At 39.8% G+C, this 25938-nt stretch overlaps 1 protein-coding gene across 43 annotated transcripts in view; it reads left to right on the forward strand.

Moving 5' to 3' along the window:
• The first annotated feature begins 2811 nt into the window (after positions 1-2811).
• MAP4K4 (mitogen-activated protein kinase kinase kinase kinase 4) overlaps positions 2812-25938 on the forward strand; it is a 192414-nt gene continuing 169287 nt past the window's right edge. For all 43 annotated transcript variants that reach the window (XM_053923629.1, XM_053923631.1, XM_053923641.1 and 40 more), the window contains exons 1-2: positions 2812-3272; positions 3547-3612. In XM_053923629.1, coding sequence (XP_053779604.1) covers positions 3216-3272; positions 3547-3612 — 123 coding nt within the window. In that variant the 5' untranslated portion in view covers positions 2812-3215. The remainder of the gene's footprint in view (positions 3273-3546; positions 3613-25938) is intronic.

The raw sequence follows: 25938 nt of genomic DNA on the forward strand, positions 1-25938 counted from the left end.
ATTAAGAACATACTCTGAGAACTCGAGCAGAGTGGCATGCTGGGGTGGGGTACACTGCCTCTGTGTGAAAAGTTAACTAAATTTGCAGAGTCCAAAATCAATCTTTCCTTTTCCATCACCACTCAGCAACTCTCATCCTTTCCTCTGTTCATGACAGCATCCTTCCAAATGTGAACAAGCCTCCTAAACACAGAAGCCAAGCCTTAAGCCAAGTCTTAAGGGAGTCTACGGGCCCAAGAACTCTTATATCTCCTGTTACCAGGTCTGATTATTCTGCCTGTGCTCTTGAGATGACCTTTTTTTAAAAAAGATTTTATTTACTTTTAGAGAGAGGGGAAGGGAGGGACAGAAATATCAATGTGCCAGAGAAACATCAATTGCCTCTCGTATGTGCTCTGAATGGGAATGATACTGCAACCCAGGTATGTGCCCTGACTGGGAATCACACTGGTGACCTTTCACTTTGCAGGACGATGCCCAACCAACTGAGCCACACGGGTCAGGGCTCTGTAGATGGCCTCTTAACTGTCCTTCCTACTTCCAGTCTGCATCTAGTGTACAGAAGAGGATGCAAAGGCTCTTAGGTTAAGCAACATGTGCAAGGTTGCACAAATGGTAATAGAACTAGGTTCAAATCCAGTTCATTTTTTCCCAAACCCAGAATACTTTGCATTGGGCTTCATTTTGTGTAGCCAGAATTTATCATGTTCAGCCATTAGCTGTAGCTATTTATGAAATTATCTTACACCCATTGTGGGATTGTAAACCCTGAGGGTAGGATGTCTTAATCTTCCTTATATCATGGAAAACTGCTAAGCCAGTGCCTTGCACTGAAAGGTAATGAATTGAAAGTGGCAAATAATTATCACCATGATGATACAGGAAATAGCAGCATAAGAGACAGAGTTAGAGAAAGCTTATAGAAGAAAGAAATGATTTCTGAGTTAAGCTTGAGGTAATTGAGAGAATTTGGGTAGGCAGAGAAGACAGGAATGGTCTGAAGCAGGCCTTAATGCATGAGTTTAGAATGAGTTTAGAGTTGAGGCTGTGATCCTGGGTGTGAGGTGGAGGCTGGAGCTTATGCATCAGTTTCAGCTACCCACACTAAGCAAGTCACGTAACTTCTTTAGACTCTAACTTCTTAACATGTTTTGGTTTCCTAATGTGGAAAGTGGGAAAAATAAGAGCACCTACTATTTGGGGTTAATGTAAAGAAAAATGAAATAGTACACTGTCTGGACCCAATAAACATTGCCTATCAAGAATAATAAACACTACTAAAATACTATCACTAGTAATATGGTCTGAAAGTTCACATGTTCATTAGTCTAGCTCTCTAAGTAAAGTATTTAATTTACACTCAGATAATGCCATTGCTGTTGGTGGATTAAGAAACAAATCATTTAAACCACTATTAAATTCACAGTACCATTCTTGTTATTATAATTTTCCTAGCCAATGGATTCCAGGAGTCTTTGAATGTATTTTACCCTTACAAGGGATTCTCATAGTTGAAAATCTTGGAAACCAAATTGTTGGGAGGCAGGAGACTGCCAACCATATTGTAGGCAAAAGACTAACTTGGCTGAATTGGAGACTTTTATTTTGGGAATAGACTGAGCTGCTCCTTGTCCAGGCTGTGCTTTTAAGGAATTTAGGCACATCCATTTTCTCTCAGCACTCTGGTTTCCTCATCTCTAAAATAAGGATAGTATCACTCCTGGCCTACAGAAGTACTGTATGCAAAGCAACAATTGGTAGATGATGATGATGGTGACGTTTGTGAAGCCTAATTATGAAGGGTCTTGGGTTTACATCCTGTGAAGCTCCTCTCTCAAAGTTTGATCCCAGTAACAGCGATGTTAGCATCCTCTGAGGACCTGATAGAAATGCAAATTCTTAGGCCTATCCTACCTAGATCTGCTGAATAGGAAACTGGAGGTGGGGTCAGCAATCAGTGCTTTTACAATCCCTCCTGGTGATTCCCTGCATTTAGGTTTGGAACCTGTTGTGAGGTAATTGGGAGCCATCGAAAGTTTTCATCCAGTAAAAATTATTGGTCATTAGGATTAAAATTATATAGCATCACTCCTGGCCTACAAAAGTCCTGTATAGGGGAAAAAAAAATTATTGGTTAATAGGATTGAATTGTCTAACCACTGACAATTTAAGTTGCTGGAAGACGCCTGTTTATTGAGGCTTAATGATCTGTAGGCACAGAACTTGGGTCAGTACTGATGACCCCACGTTTTTTACTAGTCACCTGAGGTAACCCAGCACAAGGCAATTAGAGGAGTTATTTTGGAAACTGTTTTCACCTAAAATTTTGGGACCTCGCAGCCAAGGGATGCTCAGCGAATCCACCAACTACAACCGGGTGAGAAGTTTGGCCTGGAGAAGAGAAAGGACAAGAAAACCATGAAGGGAAATGAGAAACGAGGGTCTTGAGGGTAGAGAACTTGGTGGTGCGGGAGGGGTTGGGGATAAGGGGAGGGTGCGGATAGAGGACCCGCCTCCGCTTGGGCACACCCCTTTCGCGTCCCCTCAGTAGAGGTCCAGCAGCACACAGCCTCTTCCTGACCTGGGTAAGGGTCCGCTGCTTCTTGGCCTTTGGGTCCTTGCTTGTTAGTGCGAGGCGAGGGCGTCCTTTTGCACTCAGCTTAACAGCGGGGCGACCCAGGCTGTTCGGCGTTTCCAACTCCTCGGGAGGGCGGGGTGCGGAGCGCCGGCGGCCATTGTTCGGCGCATCCCTGATTGCTGTACAGTCACACCACGCGGCCGGCTGCCCCGAGCCCTGCAGGCGGGGCTACGGTGTGAGTGCGTTTCCGCCCGTCCTTCCTGTCGGAGCAGGAAAGGGGGAGCTGTTTTCTCTCTCCGCGGAATATGTTTTTCGTGTTCCGTGTCCCCTCCTCCCGCGCCACCCTTCTCCTCCGCCCTCCTCCCTGCTCCGCCCCCACCGCCTGGGGAGCTTTGTCTCGCGGCCTCGCGCGCACTCGCTCCACTGTCGGCGGCGCGGCACCCCCAACTCCCGGCCGGTGAGCAGGCGCGGGCGCGGGGCTGAGGCCTGGCGACGCGGGGGCTGCTGCGGGCCGCCATGGTGTGAGCGCCGCTGCCGCCCCGCGAACGCTCCGCCCGCAGCCGCCTGGCCTGTGACCAGATCACCCAGCCTTCGCTGTCTTCATCCTGACACTCACTTTGGGTGGCAAAAAGGGAAAATGGCGAACGACTCCCCTGCAAAAAGTCTGGTGGACATCGACCTCTCCTCCCTGCGGGTGAGTGGCCGCCACGGCCGGCCGGGGGTGCGTGGGGAGCGGGGGCCGCGCCCTGGGCGCTCGCGCGCCGCCGCGAGTGCGGCGGCCCTTTTGTCTGTGTCCGCGTGTGCGGGGCTGGGGGGCTGTCCGACGCCGCCGCCCCCCGCGACCGCACCCGGCCCTCGGTTTTGGGCAGGCGTGCCGATGGAACCCGCCCTTTCTCTCCAGCTGCCCCTCTTTATTGATTAATTGTGTACTGCTTTCAGAAGATAATCCTTCTCTCCTTCTTGTCTAGGACCCTGCTGGTATTTTTGAGCTGGTGGAAGTGGTTGGAAATGGCACCTACGGACAAGTCTATAAGGTCGGTGTGAGGCACCTTACCTTCTTTGTTTCCCGTGGCATGTTGAAACTTCTTGTTGGAGACAAGTCTGGTAGTAAACACGCTGCTGACCGCAGGCCACGACACTTAGCTGAAGTTGGAAAAGGGACTTCTCCTCGCAGGCCCTCTGTTTTTAAACAGAGTTTATATTCAGACTGGCCTTAAAAGACCTCATTTCTTGGTTTAGAGATAAGGAAATAAGCTACACTCTTAGGCATTCACTATAATAAAATGGGAAGACATTTTTTTTTTTATGAGACATCCTTCATTTTTTTCCTTTCCAAATCTGGCCATCTTAATGTCTGTGTGTGAATTAAAATTGAGAATAAGCAGGCTTTGTCTGTGGCCATCCTAACCCCGCCTTGTCCTTCTTGAAAATTGTCGTCGTTTCCTCTTCTGAATGCTTGCCAAGAGCTCAAGGTGCAGAGTTTGTGACACTTTATAACTCTATCATACATTCTACTGATGGATACATATTTTGGGAAAGAAGGGAGGGTGTGTGTTTGGTCAACAGGAGCAGGAAGAATTGCAGTGTAAGGATTATAAAATCTGAATTCCAGGAATAACCTGTTTGACAGGTGTGTAATTGAAACAGAACCAAGGGAGAATGAGCAGTAAAGAGGATGCCTAGCTTTCACAGCTCCTCAGGCCTTTCTCCCTTTTCCTAACATTCCACCCGCCCCCCACCCAGCCCCAAATGGAACTAACAAATCTGGAGACTATGAGTCTACCCTGAGTAGCTGACACCTGATATGACTAACAGTGCTGTTCATTTAATCTAGTGCACATTCAATCTCGTGTACGTTCTAGAGGTTATGAAAGAGCTGTAGGTAATGGAGATGCAGGCCTTGAATATTTGAAACACAATGTTAAATTTTCCACGTCATGATTTGTTTTTTACTACCAAACATTTTCTAAAAGTTATCTGCACTGGGGGTGGTTTCCTGGCTGTTAAGAGTGGGTACAAGGTCGGGATAGAAAAAAATACCTTATGAAGCACAGCTTTGTGGTTCACTGTGAAGAATTGTCATTGTTTCATTAAAAATGGAGGGCGGGGAATTGGAAGCTGACTGTAGACATTTTCTTAGGCCTAGTTAAGTGTGGATCCTGTTGTCTCTCTTCTGCTTTATGAGAAAGGTTTATCTATCACTTGGAATGCCTCTCCCCCAGCCCCAGCTTCCCCTGGCGTGGGCTGTATACTGGTCTGTGGTCTGAAGTTGTAGGTGATCCCAAGTAAATTAGCTTGTGTTTTGTTGTTTAACTGTCGAGGTCAGATTTTTTAATTTAAAAAAGTCTGTTAAATCAGCCTGCTGGGCTCAACTGTATTTGGAAGCCTTTGGAAAATTTTTGGAAAAGATTGTGTTGCAACTCACAGAGTGGCCTGGTAACTGGCTTGAAGACATTCTCCCTAGCCCTGGTGTTTGTTTAAGCAGCAGTTTTTTCTAACCCAGTTTTTCTGGCCAAATTTAAGTGGTGAGTATACTCTTCCAAGTGAGTTAGCCAAAGCTTGTTTTTGACCTGGTTACACAGTGGGTAGATTGTTTGTGTCTTCTGGGGTCAGCATGGATGTGAAGGGCAGTGAAATAAACCAGAAACCAACAGTCTGTTCTTAAACTGTAAGAAAAAGAGAGAATGAAGCCCTAATGTGTATTAATTGGTTTTAAGAGGTGAGAGTACTTTATGGTAGCAGGTTCATTGTTAAGTTCTTACCGCTTCTCATTTCCTCTTCGGTTCTATCCCCTTTCCCCCCACCCCAGCTTTTGAAATAGATTTGCTGAGCATTGCATTTGGGAAGTATTTGGGACCCTGACAGTGACACAGGTCTCTGACTACAACAGTTTGTACAGATGAGGAGAAATTCTCAAATTATGCAGACTGATGGAATTAAGAAATCTATGCAACAGTGGCATACAATCATGAACAAAATAGTGCCTGAGATTTTATTCATCAGCAGTTCTATTTTGTTATTTTGGAAAATTTCAACATATAAAAGGAGAGAACAGATTACTCACTTAAGTTTAACCATTACCAGCACATGACCAATCTGGTATCTGTGTCTTCCTCCCCTCCATTATCTTAACCTTTTCACCCATAAACACTTAAGTATGTATCTTTTCTGGCACCTATTTTATTAGATAATCACTATGCTATTCTCACACCAACAAAAATTAATTCCTTAGCATCAAATATTCAGTGTTAACTTTTTTCTGATTGCTTCATATATGTTTTCTTACTGTCACAAGAAGTTCTTTATTGTGTGTGAACTGGGAAGCTTAAGTGGTGGAGATAGCAGAAACAGTTAACATCTCTTCCTCCCTTCAAATGTGTCATTTCTAGAACCACCTACTATGCGTAGAAGTTTATTTAGGACTTTCATTGGAATGATTTACAGAGGTGGTTTTGGGATTAGATTATTAACACTCTAGCATGTGTTTATTGCTATAAACATCATCAGTGTGAATAGTGGCAGAGTTTGGAAAGTATTTGTGACTAATTATTTATAAAGAATTTTTTTTTCTTAAAGCAATTTCAGGTAAAACACCTGTAAGCTAAACAACCCATAATCCCAATATTTTGTTTTCGTCTATGAAATTTTAATTTTATAGAGATAGTGGTTGCTTATTTTGAGAATATATGTGAAGTGAATTAATAGGAAGAGGGAGTTTTTTGAGTTTTGATATGTTTGTGAAAATGACTTTTTTTGGATAATAGTTTGATAGTTTATGATTTATCTCTGAAAAAAATAGTAAATAGTCTGGGTATAGTTGAACATATAGTTATATTTAAAAAGGAGTTGAAACACAGGATATATTCTATTTAGGGAAATTTATTTTTGTCTTAGGTTTTTGAGGGCTCATAGAACATTCATATAAATTAAAACTTAAAATTGTGAATTTCTGTTTACAAGGTTCATAATACCACATATTTATAAAAGCGTCTATAGGGTGATCTTGTGCATGCTGAGTAAATGTAGTGAATTTTAATTACTTTCATCAAAGGGGGAAGGTGATAACTTGAGAAATAAAAGCCAGAGATAATAAATTATAATTCCTTTATGTACATTGGATTTTATTATTTTTAATAATTTGACTTTTTTTCTTGGGGTAACTACTGTTATTTTTTATTTTGTGAGCATTCAGTGGCTGGTGTTTCAAAATGTCTTGACCTGGAGAAGGAAGTCCTGCATCTGGAAAGGTTCTGTAGAGAGTGAGAGAAGAAGTTTGGGAGTTTAGAACTCAGTAGGTGTAGTGTCTGGAGTCAGAGCTTAGTCCCAGTAGAGACTGAGCATCTTGACGCTGCCTGACACTGTGTGGCAGAAGGGCTGAGGGTGACCTTTGGGAATGGCAGGAGGTTTAGGGGAGCATAGGGCATCTCGGAGAGAGGTTATTTGCGCACAATTTGAGGGCAGAAATCATTCTTTGAGCATTGAGGAGCCATTGAAAGTTTGCTGGGGTTGGGGCTCCCTGGGAGTAGGAGATTTGATTGGATGATGTTTTGGGAAGAAACAGGAAAGTTGGTGATCCTAGGGTAGCAGTCCAGCAGAGAGCAGGTGAAGGGTGGTAGCAGTGGTGGTGAAAAGCAAGAGTGTTGGGGTGGATTCTTGGGTTCCATTGAATGTGGGGAATTCACTCATTCTTTACAGGCTTTGGTGTGCCCCTTTAAATGGGTGTGCTCCTTGCCTACTGGATTAGAAGGAGTGTTGGGATTTGTGAAAGTGCTAAAAGCACTTTCCATTGCTCACCAAAAAAGTGCTCTATAAATTGTGTAGCTTTTAAAATTGTTTGTCTAATGTTTTCAAACAAGCACTTCAGCTATTGTGAAGGGTTTAAATGTTATCTTGTAAGTGTAGCATCCCTGGGAAAAACATCTCAACTGGAGATGTTTTTCCCAGTGGGGCAAAGCAAATTTTGTAGAAGTAGATGTTTTCATTAGGAGGAGGTTGATCTGCGCTGAGTGACATGTACATACTTGTTCTGAAACAGAGGTCCTTCATGCTGGAAGATTTCTGGACCTAGGTAACCAGGGAGGAAGCCAGTCCTGCTGAACACGTGTTGCTGTGTAGCTTTTAAGAAATATCAACCCCAAACTTCCAAAAAACTGTTTTGGAACTAAACTAAATCAGGAACATCTAACCACCAGGTGAAGCCCTGCTGATGGTGGGTTTTTAATTCTTATTGCTTGAAACTTCATGATAAATAAATGTTCATTTGCAGAGCTGTAAACTTGTATTTTGTCATTTTTCCATAACGAGAACTGGATATATGTATATTTCTACCTGCTGACACAATCCAAAATTATTATCTAGGGGAACTTCTACCGCAGTGTATTTGTAGATTTTTGTGGACTGATTTTGGAAGAGCAAAGATATTTTTGAAATAATACATCCTACTTTGGAAATAATGCATCCCTGTACAGGTGTGCTAAGCCAAGGAATAATCATGTAAAGAATTTCATTCCCAGGGAACTAAAACTATTATAAGTTAAGTAGATTTTAACTTAGAGATGGATGCTTTGCCACGTCAATTTCATATGTGGTCTTTTGTTTTCTTTGCTTTATTAGTAAATACTTGGTCGCCTGGTTGTGAACAATTGCTTGAGCCAAGGAATTGCCTAGTCTTAGAGCATCAGATGTTTTCCATATCTCAGTTGCACTAAGTTTGTGATGGCTGTGCTTCTTATCATTAGTATCAGTGCTTTCATTTTTCTGTATTCCAGTCATTTAAAAATATCAGCAGGTGGCAGTAGAATATTGAAATAATTATACAGGTATGATGCCTTCAGATGTAGGTGGTCCAGGTACTGATATGTGATAGATACACTGGAAGGCCTGCTCCCCCTCTTGTGTACAGGTCTGTTATGGGCATTGAAGTGAAGTGTATGAAAGTGCAGACTGCTTGACAGTTGACTGTATTAGAGTGAAAGACTTTGTAGGAAATTCTCAAATCAAATACTACTTCCTGAGCATTTGTGACAATTTTAATGATTGAAACAGTTTTAGGTTACTAACTTCCTTTTGTAAACTTTGTTTCTCTTATAAGTAGATACATAGTAGATAAGTTAGTGGATCATACATAGGTCATCCTATAAAGTACTTGGAAGTAATTGCTTTGAATGTTTACTATAAACAGATTTTTCATGAATTCAAATGGGTTTCTTATAATACTGGTTGAAATTGCCAGTGCTAAAGATGTTAAGATATATTTACTATTTAATTTGGGACCAGTTACTTGATTTTGTAAGATGTAAATTACTATTTAATTTGGAACCAATTACTTGATTTTCAGGGGATAGAGTTTGCAAAATACTAGTTTAATTTTTAGATGATTGGTTGACAGTTTTTTTTTTTTTCCTAACATGGTAATGCAAGAATTGAATCAGGATAAATTTTTCAGAGATATGAAGGGCTGGCTAGAAAGGAATGGAGAAGGCAGGATGATCTTATATTACCAGTAACCAGTGCAGCAGCCATATGATCTTAGGTTTTACAATGTTTTATGACTGTTCACCAGACAGAATATGATACTCTGTTATAAAGCTAGTTCAGTAATAAAAGTCTGCTGGCATTATTCAGAAGAGAAGTGATATGTTAGGAGGCACCAAGTTTGGAGGCACTTTCTGCTATAAGAATTTAAAAAGAAGGACAATGATAAGTTTTAGGACTTACTAGGTTTTTAAAATTGGGATTCTTGACACTCTGGCATCTGTACATCATGAGAAACTTAGAACTAAGTTGGGGAGACAAGATGCAAAATGATTAACCACTGATAGTACTCAATTGTGCTGTTACATGAGCTGGGCCCTGTTCTGTGTGGTGAAGGAAGCAGGGGGATGGACTGGATGAAAAATGCCACATATGTAACATAACTTACATCCTGTAATGTTTCTGGTTCCCCAGACCCCCCAGTGTAGCACACTTGTACTCAGGCACAGCAGACACCTCATGTGTAACAGGCTCCAACTTCAATGGGTGTTTCAGCCTCCGCAGGTCTTCTCTGTGCTGTAATACACAGTGCAAATAACTAAAAAGTGGAACGAAAAAGATATACAAAATACCAGTTTCAATCTTTTTTAAAATTAGAATCAAAGGACATAATATTACCCTGTCAGATAGTTATAAAAGTTTTTACACATTTATTCTCAATTTCTGAAATCATCCTGTGTACCAGTCCCCACACCGCACTTGGAAAAGTACTGAACTGGCAGGATTGATTCTTCCAGGGCTGTTAGTGGGCTCTTGGGTAGTTTGTTGCATTGGCAAGCTGGAGAATTGGGGACCACTGTCCACCCAAGCAGTTGTTCTCCCAGCCTGGAGAAGTAGGGGCTGAGCACATGCTGCTCACAGCTTTATGCTTGATTTGCATTTGACCTCTGGAGCATTGTAACTATCTCAAGTATGGCCAAATATTGACAAATTATTCGATTAAATTCAAATAGTTAAAAGAAAAAAACCCACTTTTATGTTATGAGTTAAAAACTTAATTTTTATTATAAGCAGGGCCTTAGAAAACTTACCAAACTTATGAATACATATAGTTACAATCTAGTGATACTCAAATTCTCCTGTCAAAACCTGGAGTAGTTACCCTATTCCCAAGAGGAATCTGTTTTCAGTGCTTTTAGGTGCTATATCTGAAATTTACTGCCATATTTCTAACTTATGTGCTTATGTGGCTATTTCTTGACTTATCAATTTTATATACTTACTGACTTCTTTTAACAGTATAGTTATGAGTGTAGTTCTATGGTTAGCTGAAGATTTAGCTCTTATACTCTCCTTCTCCCTTAAATAAGTCTATCATAATTTTGGATTAAAATGATAATTGTTTGTGTTATCATGACTATGTAAATACCTGAGCCAAACAGTCTAATATAATTACACTTCCTTTTTTAAACATTCCTTCTCCCTCGTGTTGCCTTACTTTTTCATTAGCCTTGTTTTCTGTGCTTCTGTTGTTATGTTCCTCTCAAGTGCCCTAAAATTACACCAAATGCCTGTCAAAGTTAAGCTTTTTTCAACAATTTTTCCAAATGCTTAAATATGTCAGATGTTTTAGTGTTTCAGATAACTTACTGATTCTATTTTATTTTCTCCCTAGAGGTATCTCACAGCTGGCCAGGTATGGTTGCCCCCTAGACCTGGTATATCGCTGTTGACCTGGAGCATCTCTGTTTCCTGGATACCACAGTCTTCTTTTTTGGTTTGCTATCTTATCTTCCTGCAGCACATGCTCCAGTAGCCTTATAAGAAAGATGCAAGAGCTGTAAAGGTTTTATGTCTTTGGATGGCTGAAAATATCTTTATTATTCCTTTATGTGAGGTTTGCATGTTAGCTATATGTGGTGGACAGCATTCTAGGTTGAATATATTTTTCCTTTGGAATTTTGAATACATTGCTCTGTTGTTTGAGTGTGACCTGTTTTAAACTTCTTTTGGCAAGCTTTTAGGATATTCTCTTTATTCTTGGTATTAGAGTTTATGAGTGTCTCTTGTTATTCACTGCTCTTAAGTTCTTGGTTAATATTTTTAACATCTGGAGATGCCCTTTTTTTCTGAGAGATTTTTTTTTGTCCTCTCCTCCATCTTCTTTGCTTTCTCTTTCTGGAAGTCCTGTTAGTCACTTTTTGATTGTTTTCTATATTTTCCTCTACTGTTATGTATTTTTTTTTGTCTCTTTGCTCTGCTATTATGAGTTGTTTCTGACTTTACATTTCAATATTTTTTTTGAATTTTTAACTATCATTTTTAATTTAGAGCAACACTCATTTTTTTAACTGCATCTATTCTTTTGTGGATATGTCTCATCTCTCTGAGTATATATATTATACTTTTTTTTTTGCTTGATTTTCTTGTGCTCCTGCATTTTCTGTCTATTTCTTCCATATTTCATTTATCCTGTTTATTTTGGTCTTTGTGTTTAATGCGGAAGATTTTTCTGAAATCCCTGGAGATTTATGACTGCTCATATTTAAAAGTAAGACACAAGAAATGAGTTGGAGGCTCAGTGTACAAGAACAGGAGGTTCTTGGTGCATGGTACTTAAGTGTAGAGAGGACAGGTGGGATCAGTACATTATCGCAGATTGAGAACCCCACTTTAAAAAATCTGTAGGCCTTTTCTTTGGGGTCAGTTTCTCTGAGAAGAATACTCAGAGGCTTTCCTGCCTAGGGATTCTACATTTGTTCATTTGAGTTCTGGAATTTAGGGCAGAAAAAGGAGCCTGGAGAACCTACATTCTATTATGTTAGCTTTTCAATCTTGTGTCCCACCTCTTTGCCTCCTGTCCTCTCATCTGGAGCATTTCTCCTTCATTTCTTTTTCTGTTTTTTAAAAAAAATTTTGTCTCCTTCAGTTTCTTTAGGGACTAAACCTCTTGGTTCTTGTGGGCATGGAATGATATGGGATAGTCACCAGACTGTACAAGGTAGTGACAGGGAACCTGGGATATTTAATCACTAAATAATCAGTTTTCCTGATTTTAGCTTTAAAATACTTAACTTGCTGTCAGTTTCTTTCCAAATGAAGATCTTCTCAGAGTTCTATGGGGCAGATTGCCTCACACTTGGTACCCTTCCTACTATGCACTTAGGTTGTAAGGTTTTCCTCTTTACTAAATGAATTACTGCTCCAGCCATTTTTTTAGTTGTCAAAACTTGATAGAAATGATCTCTGCTGTCATCTCCTTCCCTTTATTTCTTCATTCTTCTGTTTACCTTATAATCATTTTTATGGGAATTAATCCCTATGACTCCTGTGAGCAGTTCATCAACCTGGAAGTTAACTAGAAGTTGTATCTTTGATTTTAAACTTTTTTGGTTTTGCCCAGGTGTTTGTTATTTTTCATCCAGACCAGTAACTTAGCACATCAACAACAGAAAACAAAAAACAGGAGTAAGTAGTACCTTAGTGCTTGACCTCTGTGCTGAAATACTTTGGGAGTTGCAAGCCCAGGAGGATGGAGGTGAGGGACAGGGAGAGTGAGGCAGGATGCAGGGCAGTGCTATGATGAGGCTTGCTGCTGCTCTGAACAGGCCTTCAGGAAATTTACTTTGCTTGCAGGCTGACACCCAACCAACCGAGCCACACCAGCCAGGGCCCTTCGAGAAATTTAGAAATGTCTTCAACAGGGTTTTTTGTTTTTTTGTTTTTTACACAGCTTTATGGAGGTAAAGTTTATGTGTTAAGAATTTCACTCACATTTCATTCATTGAAGCTTACATTTCAGTGATTTTTAGCAAATTTACTGAGTGGTGCAGCCATCACTCTAAATCAGAGTTAGAACTCTTTCATCACTTTAGCAAGATCCTCATACTTATTTACAATTAATACTTGCTCTAATCCAGAGCTCCAGACAACCACTAATCCTGTCTTTATAAATTTGTCTTTGAAATAAAAGGTTTTATTTATTATTTTTAGAGAGAGGGGACGAGAGGGAGAAAGAGAGGGAGAAAAACATCTATGTCAGAGAGAAAAATTGATTGGTTGCCCCATCCAGGATCGAACCTGCAACCTAGGCATGTGCCCTGACTGGGAATCGAACCCACAACCTTTCTATATGCAGGATGGTGCCCATCCAACTGAGTCACAGCTGTCAGGGCTAAATTAGCCTTTTTTGAACATTTCACCTTGCATCATGTGTGGTTTTTTTTTTTGAGGTTCATTGTACTGTTTGTTAAGTGTGGTAGCTTGTTCCTTTATTATTGCTCAACAGTTTTCTAGAGTATGGATATCCAGCTATTTCTCTCTATTCACCAGTTGGTGGGTGTTGCGGTTGTTCCTGGTTTTTGGCTATTGTGAGTAATGCACTCAGCAGGTACTGTGGCCTGGCATCCCCAGCTTAGGCAGGGGAGCTGCTCAATGGGAACACGCCTTGGAGTTGTACATGGAAGCAGAAAGAGTGGAAATTGATTTGCCTGGGTCTTCCCTTTTCCGACCCTGGGCCTTCGGGTTTCTGACCCTGCTGCCTGTCTGTGCTTCCCTGAAGCCTTTACCTTCCCCACTCCCATTATTAGTCATTACTGTGAGTTTAAGTCATTTCTTTAAGTGAATATAGTTTTTTATCCCTGTGAAGACAAACTCTTTACTGTCAGTGAGGTCATTGGTATCAGGAACTAGGCCAAACCAGTTTTTCCTTCTGACACCTTTTTGGGGGATTCCATTGTTTAATATTCAGCCATTTGCCATATGATGCTAAAGACTGGAGTTTTCCTTTATGGTAGAAAGAAGCTGTTGACTCACCGGGATTTAAAAGAAAAACAGAACAAAATGTATTCTCTTTGGTCAGAAGGATGTGTACCAACTTAAATAAATGATTTGTTCTGTGATACATGGGGGAGTACAGTTATGCATTTGATTTGCTTCAAGTGTACCTTTCAGAGTATTTTTCTTACCTTTTATTCTAAAGTACTTTTATGATATCTTTTATTAGGGACTTACTGAAATCAGATCAAATCTCGTTAAATTTAATAATAGTTTACTTTTTGAAAATTCTTGTACTTAGAGTTTTCATTCTTACCTGCTATCATAATAACAGAATATTGCTGACAGCCAGGGCCCATCAGTTTTTCTGCATCCCTCTTTATGAATAATTGCTGTGTAGTTTTAATGACTATTTAGTTTTGAGATCTCAAGTCAAGACTGATATTACTCAAATTAGGGCTGTACATCAAAGGAATGTACAATTTGTTGGGGATCCCAGGTTAGTGAGTATTGCCTGAGGTTGAGGATGTACATTCAAGTAACACAATTTATTGAGTGTATTCATTCACCTGCTAGAGCATACCTTAAATTCTAGGGCCTTTCCTGTTTGAAGGTGGTATATTAGAGTATCTCTGTTATCTTTCTGTATGTGGTACATACAAGATGGGACATAAATTAATAAATATTAATGTAAGAATAAACTCGGGTACTGAGCTGTAAACGTGCTTTTGCCCACTCTGTATGTTCTTTCATCCATTCTTGTTGCTCCTTCCCTTAGTTTCCAGAAAAAAACTTATGGATGTTTAGCTCTTTACTCTTTAGTAACTTGAGGACTTAGAATCCAGTTTCTGTTTCTCTGTCTATAAATATTTTGAGTTTCCTCTGCTAGGCAAGATTCCTTTTAATCATTTATTACATACTTAATGCATACATGGTATGTGCTTGGCACCATGTGTGGTTTGTTCGGTATTGGCAGTGAACTGGAAGACAAGTCAGCTTGTGCCTTTGTGGAACACAGAGCAAGCAGTTTGAAGAGGATGATACTGCAGGTGAGGAAGAGCATGGCCTGTGGGAGTATATAGCTAAGCTAGATCTGCTAAACTAGATATGGTGTACACAGTGGAGCTTTATGATTTAAATTCAGATTCTGTGCAGGAGGCATAGTTGGGTAAGGAGCAAGAACGCTCAGCTTATAGTTAAAACAAGCCTTGAGCTGATGATTTGTAACTTTGATTAATAGAGCTTTGAATAAAGATAGGAGGGGTGTGTCCTGTTGGTTACGGTAATTGCTGGTCCCTTACTGTTTTCCTTGAACCATCATCATCTGTCTTTTGGGAGGCCTTGTGTCCTGTATCTGCTGCTGATTTGGTGTTCATTGCTGTTTTGAATCTCCTGCATCAGTTAGGAGTTAACAGTTTATCCATTTAGTACTCTAACGATCCCCAGAGAAGTGCTGTGGAGGAGGACCTCTCATCAGACTTCTTGAAGTGCCTTTGTGCAACATTAGGAATGATATCTGGAGTATCTGGTGGATGGATGGCCCAGAGTAGGTCACATAGGGACTACTTTATTCAGCGGCGATTCTCCTGGATCATTAGGGCTGGAAGTGACTTCTGTAAAACAGCAACAATGTGGTATATATAGCTTCATGATATTCAGGTAGTTTTTAATAAGTTTCTGAGTTCAATGAAAAAAGGAAATAATTTAAAAGGTGACATTTTCCTTTTTTTTTTTTTTTAAGTACTGTATGTTTCCTTTTTGATTATATAGACAAAAGATACTTTTCCTAAGCCTACTTACTAAGTAAAGTGGCTTTTGTGGGCTTTTTTGAAAAATTCAATGTCACGTGAAATATTTCTAACCCTTCTGTAATAATGATGGCAAAAAGGCTTTTGCTAGCCTTCAAAGTGTGAAATTCTTTCTTTATTTTGTTGAAACAAGTCCTCTGACAGTTATCAACACCAGGATTAAGTTAATTTACTACTCAATTAGTTGAAAATATATATTCTCCTTTTTATGTATTACATGAAAAAAGTGATTTAAAGTGCTACATATATAGGACATTCTTGACCTTTATTTTGTTTTTCATTTCTTTCTGGCTATTTCTGCTGAGGATTTCCTTCTTATTGACTTCCCCTTTTTTTTTCCTGCGCTACTTTGGATTAATTAATTGGGTGTTTTTATTATTCCATTTCTGGCTTATTAGCTATTTTATAGTTTGCTTTAAGGTTATAGTACATACTTTTAACTTGTCACAGTAAATGATATGTCCTTCATTTATAATATTAAGAACATTACAGAGCTTCTGGCCAAGATGGAGGTGTAGGTAGACACACTGTGCTTCCTTGCACAACCAGAAGAAGGACAACAACAATTTAAAAACAAAAAACAACCAGGACTGACAGAAAATTGAACTGTATGGAAGTCCGACAACCAAGGAGATAAAGAAGACACACTCATCCAGATGGGTAGGAAGGGCAGAGATGCACGGCTGGGCAGAGAGGACTCGTGGTGAAACAGTGGCTGGCAGACCCTGTGGTCCCACATTTGCTCACATAAAACGGGAGGGCCCAAGTGGGAGCGAAACAGACCACACGATCTCAGGGCTCCAGGGTGGGAAATAAAACCTCAAAGTACTGTGATTGAAAACCCCTTGGGGGTTGAGGCGGCAACAGGAGAAACTCCCGGCCTCACAGCAGAGTTTGTTGGAGAGACCCACAGGGTCCCAGAACATACACAGGCCCACCCACCTGGGAATCAGCACCAGAAGGGCCCATTTTGCCTGTGGGTAGTGGGGGAAGTGACTGAAAGCCGGAGGAGAGCTGAGCATGCACCATTGTTCCCTTTTGGTTCCCGAGCCCACATACAACATCACAGTGCAGCGCTGTGGGTTGCCCCGCCCAGGTGAATCCCTGAAGCTCCGCCCCTTTATGTAACAGGTGTGCCAAGTCAAAAAAAAAAAAAAAAGGCCCAAAGGAAAGAACAGATCAAAGCTCCAGAAAAAATACAACTAAGTGACAAAGAGATAGCCAACCTATCAGATCTGCAGTTCAAAACAGTGGTAATCAGGATGCTCACAGAATTGGTTGAATTTGGTTGCGAATTAGATGAAAAAATGAAGGACATGCTAAGTGAAATAAAGGAAAATGTACAGGGAACCGATAGCAATGGGAAGGAAATTGGGACTCAAATCAATGGTATGGACCAGAAGGAAGAAAGAAACACCCAACCAGAAAAGAATGAAGAAACAATAATTCAAAAAAATGAGGAGAGGCTTAGGAACCTCCAAGACATCTTTAAACATTCCAACATCCAAATTATAGGGGTACCAGAAGGAGAAGAGGAAGAAGAACAAGTTGAAATTTTATTTGAAAAAATAATGGAGAACTTCCCCAATCTGGCAAAGGACATAGACTTCCAGGAAGTCCAGGAAGCTCAGAGAGTCCCAAAGAAGTTGGACCCAAGGAAGCATACACCAAGGCACATCATAATTACATTGCCTAAGATTAATCAGAAGGAGAGATTCCTAGAAGCAGCAAGAGAAAAGGACACAGTTACTTACAAAGGAGTTCCCATAAGACTGTCGGCTGATTTCTCCAAAGAGACCTTACAGGCAAGATGGGGCTGGAAAGAAGTATTCCGAGTCATGAAAGGCAAGGACCTACATCCAAGATTGCTCTATCCAGCAAAGCTTTCATTCAGAATGGAAGGGCAGATAAAGTGCTTCTCTGATAAGGTCAAATTAAAGGAGTTCATCATCACCAAGCCCTTATTCTATGAAAGGTTAAAGGGATTTATCTAAGAAAAAGAAGATAAAAAATATGAACAGTAAAATGACAGCAAACTCACAGTTATTAACAACCACACCTAAAACAAAAACAAAGGCAAACTAAGCAAACAACTAGAACAGGAACAGAACCACAGAAATGGAGATCACATAGAGGGTTATCAACAGGGGAGTGGGATGGGGAGAGAGGGGGAAAAGGTACAGAGAATAAGTAGCATAAATGGTAGGTGGAAAATAGACAGGGGGAGGGTAAGAATAGTATAGGAAATGTAGAAGCCAAAGAACCTATATGTATGACCCATGGACATGAACTAAAGTGGGGGAATGTGGGAGGGAGGGGGTGTGCAGGGAGGAGGGGAGTGAAGGGGGAAAAATGGGACAACCGTAATAGCATAATCAATAAATATATATTTTAAAAAATAAAATAAAATAAAAGGAAAGAACATTATAATAGTATCACTTCCACTTCTTACCTGGCCCTGCAGTATTTTTATTATAACTTTTATTTGTCATAAATCTCAAAATATATTGGTATTATTTTTGTTTAAACAGTTAACTATTTTTTAAAATTTTATTTTATTAATTATGCTATTACGGTTGGCCCAATTTTTCCCCCATTTTCCTCCTCCACCCAGCCTCTTCCCCACACCCTCAGGCAATTCCCACACTGTTGTCCATGTCCATTTCCTATGCTGTACTTTACATCCCCATGACAATTCTGTAACTACTGACTTGTACTTCTTAATCCCTTCACTTTTTCTTTTTTGCCCATGCCCCCAACCTATCTCCCATCTGGCAACCATCAAAATGTTCTCTGTATCTATGATTCTGTTTCTCTTCTACCTGTTTGTTTATTTTGTTTTTTTTTATTTTTTGTTATTTTTAGATTCAGTTGTTGATTGATATGTATTTGTTGCCATTTCATTATTCATGTTAAAGAGACCCTTTAACATTTCATATAATGCTGGTTTGTTGATGAACTCTTTTAGTTTTTTCTTGTCTGGGAAGCTCTTTATCTGTCCTTCAATTTTAAATGTTAGCTTTGCTGAATAGAGTAATCTTGATTGTAGGTCCTTGCTTTTCATGACTTTGAATATTTCTTCCCAATCCCTTCTAGCCTGCAAGTGTCTTTTGAGAAATCAGCTGACAGTCTTATGGGGGCTCCCTTTTTGGTAACTAGCTGCTTTTCTTTTGCTGTTTTTAATATTCTCTCTTTGTCTTTAACCTTTGGCATTTTAATTATGAGGTTTCTTGGGGTAGGTCTCTTTGGAGTCATCTTGTTTGCGACTTTTTGCACTTTCTGGACTTGTATGTCTATTTCCTTCACCAATTTAGGGAAGTTTTCTCTCGTCATCTTTTCAAATGGGTTTCCATTTTTTTTCTTTCTCACTTCTTCCAGCATCCCTATGATGTGAATGTTGATATGCTTGAAATTGTCCAGAGGCTGCTTACACTATCCTTATTTTTTTGGATTCTTTTTTTTTCTTGCTATTCTGATTTGGTCTTTTTTGCTTTCTTCTATTCCAAATTGCTGATTTGATTCTAGGCTTCATCCACTCTACTGTTGATTCCCTGTGGATTGTTCTTTATTTTAATCAGTGTATCTTTCATTTCTGACTGGCTCTTTTTTATAGTTTCCATGCCTAGTTTAATGCTCTTGAAGTTCTCACTAAGTTCACTGAGCATCCTTATAGCCATTGTTTTGAACTCTGCATCTAGTTGCTTGTTTGCCTTCATTTTATTTAGTTTTTTTTCTGCAGTTTTGTTCTGTTTTATCATGTGGGCCATGTTTCTTTGTCTTCTCATTTTGGCTGTCTCCCTGTGTTTGTTTCTCTGTATTAGGTAGAGCTGCTACCTCTCCCAGGCTTAGTAGTGTGGCCTAACGTAGTAGGTGTCCTGTAGCATCCAGAGGCAGAGCTTCCTCTTTTACCCAATTTGGGTATTTGAGGTGCTCCCACAGTGTTGGTTGTGTACACCCTCCTCTTGTTCGGGCTTGATTGCTGTTGGCATGTCCAAAGTCAGTCACTGCCTGTGTTCCATCAGGGGTCACACAACATAAGCTAAAAAGTGATCTGCAGGTAGCTGCTACTTATGCTGGGCTTGGAAGCTGTGAACCAAAGCTGCTGCTAGTGCCAGGCCTGGGGCAACTCAGCGAGAGGCATGGGGCTCGGGCTTGCTTATGCCAGATGCTGGTTGTTTGAGATAATTTAGGAAAATAAGAAGCATGGGCCAAGACAAGCCGTTTGTATGGAAAAGCCACTGGAAACAGCTTGGGTGGGTCCAAAAGTTGGGTGGGGCAGGACCTCAGGGAATCACCAGAGTGGGGCAAACAGTGTGAGCCAGGTCGATGGAGTCTCATATATGGCCCCCACCTGCTGGCTCTGTAGGGGTATGGTTCAGAAAAGGAACAGTGGTCTCTGCCTACAGTTCTGTCTGGGAGAAAGGTGTCCTTTGGCTCTTGCCCTGATGCCAGACACTTCAATTCCTCCAGGTATGCCTCTGGTGCCTTTCAATCTGCTGTCCTTGTGCTGGAGTTCAGAGGGAGTGACTCTGAGTAAGTCTGCAGGCCCTTTAAGAGGGACTGCCAGGGAGTCCAGAGTTTCTTTCTTCCATAGCCTCAATCCCCACTGGGTTTTAGAGCCAGAAGTTATGGCAGCTTCTCTTCATGGCACTGGAACCCTGGTCTGGGGGCCCTGGTGTGGGTCTGGGATCCCTCACTACTTAGATTTCCCTCCTGATTTTTGTCCACTACCTATAGGTGTGGAACCAGCCCATTCTATGTCTCTCTCTGCCTCTCCTGCCAATCATGATGTGATTTCTTCTTTAATTCCATAGTTGTAGGACTCCCATTTATCTTGATTACTGGTGGTTCTGAACAATGGTCGTTCTATAGTTTAGTTGTAATTTTGGTGTGGTTGTGTGAGGAGGTGAGCTGTGTTTACCTAGGCTGCCATACTGGAAATTGCTCAGCAGTTAACTATTTTTTAAAAAAATATAAAGAGTAAGGAAAAAACCTAATATGTATACCCATGTGGTTTGCATTTCTGGTGCTTTTCATTTCTTGTATAGATCCATATTTTATCTTGTATCATTTTCCTTCTTCCTGAAGGACTTAATTTTATCATTATTTTGTAATACAGTACTGCTGGTGATGAATTTTTTTAGCTTTTGTACATCTGAAAACTTTCTTTTTGGTACTTTCATTTTTGAGAGATATTTTTGCTGAGTATAATGTTCTGTGTTGTTAGTTTTTTCTTTGAGTGTTTTAGAGATGTTATTATACTGTCTTGTCACTTGAACCGTTTCTACTGAGAAATCTGCTGTCCTTATTTTGTTCCTTTGTGTATGTACATGCTATTTTCTTTGAATGCTTTTAAGATTTTCCCTTTATTCTTGGTTTTGCGTAACTTAATTGTGATGTGTCCTGGTGTATTTTTCTTCATGTTTCTTGTGCTTTAGATTTGTGAGCTTCTTGGATCTGTAGGTTTAGAAGTTTCATCAAATTTGGAAAAATTTTAGTCACTATTTCTTCAATTTGTTTTCTTTATATCCCTTCCTTGTTTTTATATTTGAGCACTCCCATCACATGTTTATTAGGCCACTTGAAGTTGTCTCACAGCCTTTATTTTTTTTCTTTTGGGCTTCATTTGGGCTAGTTTCTTCAGTTGACTCTGCCATTAATCCTTTTAGTGTATTGGTTTTTAATTATTTTTATTATTAATCCTCACCCAAGGACATGCTTTCATTAATTTTAGAGAGTGAGGAAGGGGGAGGGAGGGGAGAAAGGGATACATCAGTTGAGAGAGAAGCATCAACTGGTTGCATCTCATAAACAGGGATGGAACCTGCAATCCTTTGGTGTATGGCATGATGCTCCAACCAACTGAACCCACCCAGCCAGGGCCCATCTAGTGTATTTTACATCTCAAATACTGTTTTTATCTCTAGAAGGTTTGTCTTTTGTCTTTTACAGTGTTTTCTAGGTTTCTACTTTTTGAATGTATGGAATACAGTTATAATAGCTGTTTTAATTCCTTGTCTATAATTCCAATATCTCTGTCAGAATTGGTTTGTTTGTTTTTTTAAAAAAATATATTTATTGATTATGCTATTACAGTTGTCCCATTTTCCCCCCTTCACTCCACTCCATCCTGCATACCCCCTCCCTCCCACATTCCCTCCTATAGTTCATGTCCATGGGTCATACTTATAAGTTCTTTGGCTTCTACATTTCCTACACTATTCTTACCCTCCCCCCGTCTATTTTCCACCTATCATCTATGCTACTTATTCTCTGTACCTTTCGCCCCCTCTCCCCCTCCCACTCCCCTCTTGACAACCCTCCATGTGATCTCCATCTCTATGGTTCTGCTCCTGTTCTAGTTGTTCGCTTAGTTTGCTTTTCTGTTTTAGGTGTGGTTGTTAATAACTGTGAGTTTGTTGTCATTTTAATGTTCATATTTTTGATCATCTTCTTTTTATTTGATAAGTCCCTTTAACCTTTCATAGAATAAGGGCTTGCGGATGATGAACTCCTTTAACTTGACCTTGTCTGGGAAGCACTTTATCTTCCCTTCCATTCTAAATGAAAGCTTTGCTGGATAGAGCAATCTTGGATGTAGGTCCTTGCCTTTCATGATTCGGAATACTTCTTTCCAGCCCCTTCTTCCCTACAAGGTTTCTTTTGAGAAATCAGCTGATAGTCTTATGGGCACTCTTTTGTAGGTAACTGTGTCCTTTTCTCTTGCTGCTTTTAAGATTGTTTCCTTATCTTTAATCTTGGGTAATGTAATTATTATGTGCCTTGGTGTGTGCTTCCTCAGGAAGTCCCAACTTCTTTGTGACTCTCTGAGATTCCTGGACTTCCTGGAAGTCTGTTTCCTTTGCCAGATTGGGGAATTTCTCCTTCATTATTTTTTCAAGTAAGGCACAAGTTCTCTCCACCCTGGCTGCCCGTCTCCAATCCTACTACTCGTCTGGATGAATGTTTCTTCTTTAACTCCTTGGTTGTCAGACTTCCATAGTTTGATTTTCTGGCAGTTCTGGTTATTTTTTGTTTTTAAATTTGTTGTCCTTCTTTAGGTTGTGCGAGGAGGCAGAGTGTATCCACCTACGCCTCCATATTGGCCAGGAGTCCTAGTTTTTTATTTCTTATAAAAATTTCACTTTAAAGATTCTGTTCTAGAATATGTACAAATTACACACCTGGATAACAAACCTATCATTATGAGAACAGTATAGAGAGATAAGATTAAAGACTTCGGCCCTGAACCACTAAGAAATAGTTTGCCAATTGTGGGTAGTTGCTAGGGGGAGGGGTATATAAAGGGACTAAATGGTAATGGGGAAAAATACAATAAAGATTAAATTTAAAAGAAAAGAAAAATAGTGTGCCTTGGACTTCAAGGGTTGATTCATCAACAAATTTTGTTAAACCAGAATCTATATCATGCTTGAAGCATTTCACCTTAGGGAAAAATGTGCTTTTCTAACCCAACATCCAGTTTGATGATAAAAAAAGTTCCTATTTTCTTATTACCCTGACCCCACCACAAATAATAAATTGCCAAGGAGCTCTCTCCATTTTACTTACAGCCCTGAAACTCAGTTGGCCTGAGACAAGAGCAAGATGTTTAATATCTTTGAAGAACTTCATTCATACAATACAGATAAATCCCAAATCCAGTCCAGAGAGCTGCTTTAAGAAATCATGGTGACTTTAAGGCACTTTAGAAATATGATGGTACTATGTAAACACTAAAGAGTCAAGTCTTGTCAGGTTTAGTTTAACCTTTATTATTCTTATACTCCCAAAATATAGTTTTCACTGAACTTGTTTATAAATATTAGCAAATGAAGAACTACCCAGAACACAGATTTCATTCTAGCAGTCTCTTGAGACTAGTAAATTATAGGGAAAGAAGGAAGATTTTGTTAAAGTGCTTTTCCTCTGTTTGTGAAGAAACCTTTGTTGAGAAATGAACTTTGAGAAGATTATGACATCTCTGTGCAACATTTTTATACTTAAGATTTACCTCGTATATTTCAAATGAGGTTCTTTGAAGAAAGCAGCAAGAAAACAACGCTCTCCCCAAAAGAGCGTAAGAAATATATTCTGTAGCCACCTAATAACTCACTGTAAGAATTTCTGTCCTTCCTTTCATCAACCAACTATGGGGAAACTAACTTCCTATGATGTTTAATAGTGATATCAATCAACCCTGAATGAAAATGGAAATTAAAACTCTTTTTTAAAGCATTTGTAGAATTCATTTTCCCATTTTGGTAATTATTTCCATGTTTGGTTGAATGTTAAGGTTGGGAGGAGTCTGGAAGATTATCTGATTCAAACTTTGTTAAAAGAATGGGCCTAAGATTTGTTCTGAAGGGGCTGTAGACCCCTTCCAAAATTAGAGTTCATCAGTCACGGAAATGGGACTAAAACCTACCTCTTAGTAACTAGGAAGTAAGACCTAGTAACTAGGACCTACTTAAAAATCAATTCAAAAAAATTACTTGTCACCCAACATTTCTTCTTTGAATCTTTTAATATATTTCTTGTTTTTAAGAGAATGTGGTAATGATAAAATGCCACAAGAACAAATGTATGTGAACTCCATACTTGTTGTAGTTTGCTTGATCTGCCATAACAAAGTGCCATAGACTGGGTGCTCAAACAACAGCAATTAATTCTGTCATAGTTCTAGTGGCTAGAAGTCCAAGATGGAGAAGGTGTTGGTGGGTTTAGTTTCTCCTGAGGCCTCTCTCCACAGCTTGCAGATAGCTACTCTCTTGCCGTGCCCTCACAGGGCCTCTCCTCTGTGGATGTGCATCCCTAGAGTTTCTGTGCGTGTCCAGATCTCCTTTTAGAAGGACACCAGTTAACTCAACAACCTCATTTTAACTGAATTACATCTTTAAAGGTACTGTCTCCAAGTACTGTCACATTCTGAGGTATGTAGAGGTTAGGCCTTTGACATAAATTTGGGGGAGGTTAAACACAATTCAGTTCATACCAACACCATAAAGACAATGAAGGTACAGAAAATAAACTTTATGCTCTAAAGTACTAATGCGATGTAAACTAATAAATTAAGAATTTTATTTTTCAAAAACTAAGAAATACATATGGTCTCCTATTCAGATATATAGTACATTTATTCAACACAAAAATGCTACAGACTCTATTCTAGGTGATGGAGATACAGTATTGGCAAAAAAGACAGTCTTTGCTTTTGTGGTGTTTAAGACGGTAAATACATACATCAGGTGGTGAAAAATGCCTCTTTCAGTTGGCCTTTGCTGCATAACAGACCACCCCCAAAACTTAATGACTTAAAACAACCATCATTTTATTTGCTCTTGATTCTGTGAGTCAGCAGTTTGGATGAGGACCAGGTTCTGCATGGTGATCTTCTGCTGGTCTCTCCTAAGACCCCTTGGCACCTGTCAGTTCATTGGGAGCTGCATGTGTAAGGGTTGGCAAACTTTAATTTTTTAAAAAGAATTAAAAAAGAGGAGGAGGGAGGGAGAAAAAAAGGGAGAGAAATATCAATGCAAGAGAGAAACATCGTTTGGCTGCCTCTCATACATGCCCCTACTGTAGACCGAACCTGCAACCTAGGCATGTGCCTTGACCGGGAATCGGACCGGTGACCTTTCAGTTCGTGGGATGATGCCCAACCAACTGAGCCACACTGGTCAGTCAAGGCGGACTGGAAAACTTTATAAAGCTCCCTGTTGTTTTGTCTTACCTCAGTTTTCTTTCTCTTCCTATCATTTTTCATTAAGGAACATTAAAAAAGGTTTTGGATATTTTGGCAAATTCCATTTTGAGATGGAGCTATAATGCTGATCTTTTTTGATGTCTTCATTTTACAAAAAAGTCTAATTATTGTTAACTGCAGTGTGTTACCACATGCCCTGCTTTACAGCTAGAAGTTAGGATTTTTCATCCATTTATTTGGATAGGATGATAATAGCAAAGTGAGAAATAAGTCATAAATTGCTTTGGTTTTAGGTGCTGAAATGCCTCTCAGTTCATGTATGGCAACACCAGACCTGCTTTTCTTAGCTCCACAGGAAATGAGAATTGGGCTGGGGCGGGAGGAAGCCATGCATGTCCAGCTTTCAGTTTGCAGGCTTCTCATTGGTTGTTTAGGAGAGTAAGTGAAGTTTATTTCTTTCCCAGAAATGTTGATTACGAAGGGGAAATGAGATCTATCTATACGTAAACTAATTAGATTGTACCTATCATTTATGTGTCATAAGATGAAGTTTGAAGATGAATTTCAGTTCTTAGGAAGAATAAAAGCAAGTTAAG

The sequence above is a fragment of the Desmodus rotundus genome, chromosome 5 (assembly GCF_022682495.2).
Source record: "Desmodus rotundus isolate HL8 chromosome 5, HLdesRot8A.1, whole genome shotgun sequence".
In the NCBI taxonomy this organism is placed as follows: Eukaryota; Metazoa; Chordata; class Mammalia; order Chiroptera; family Phyllostomidae; genus Desmodus; species Desmodus rotundus.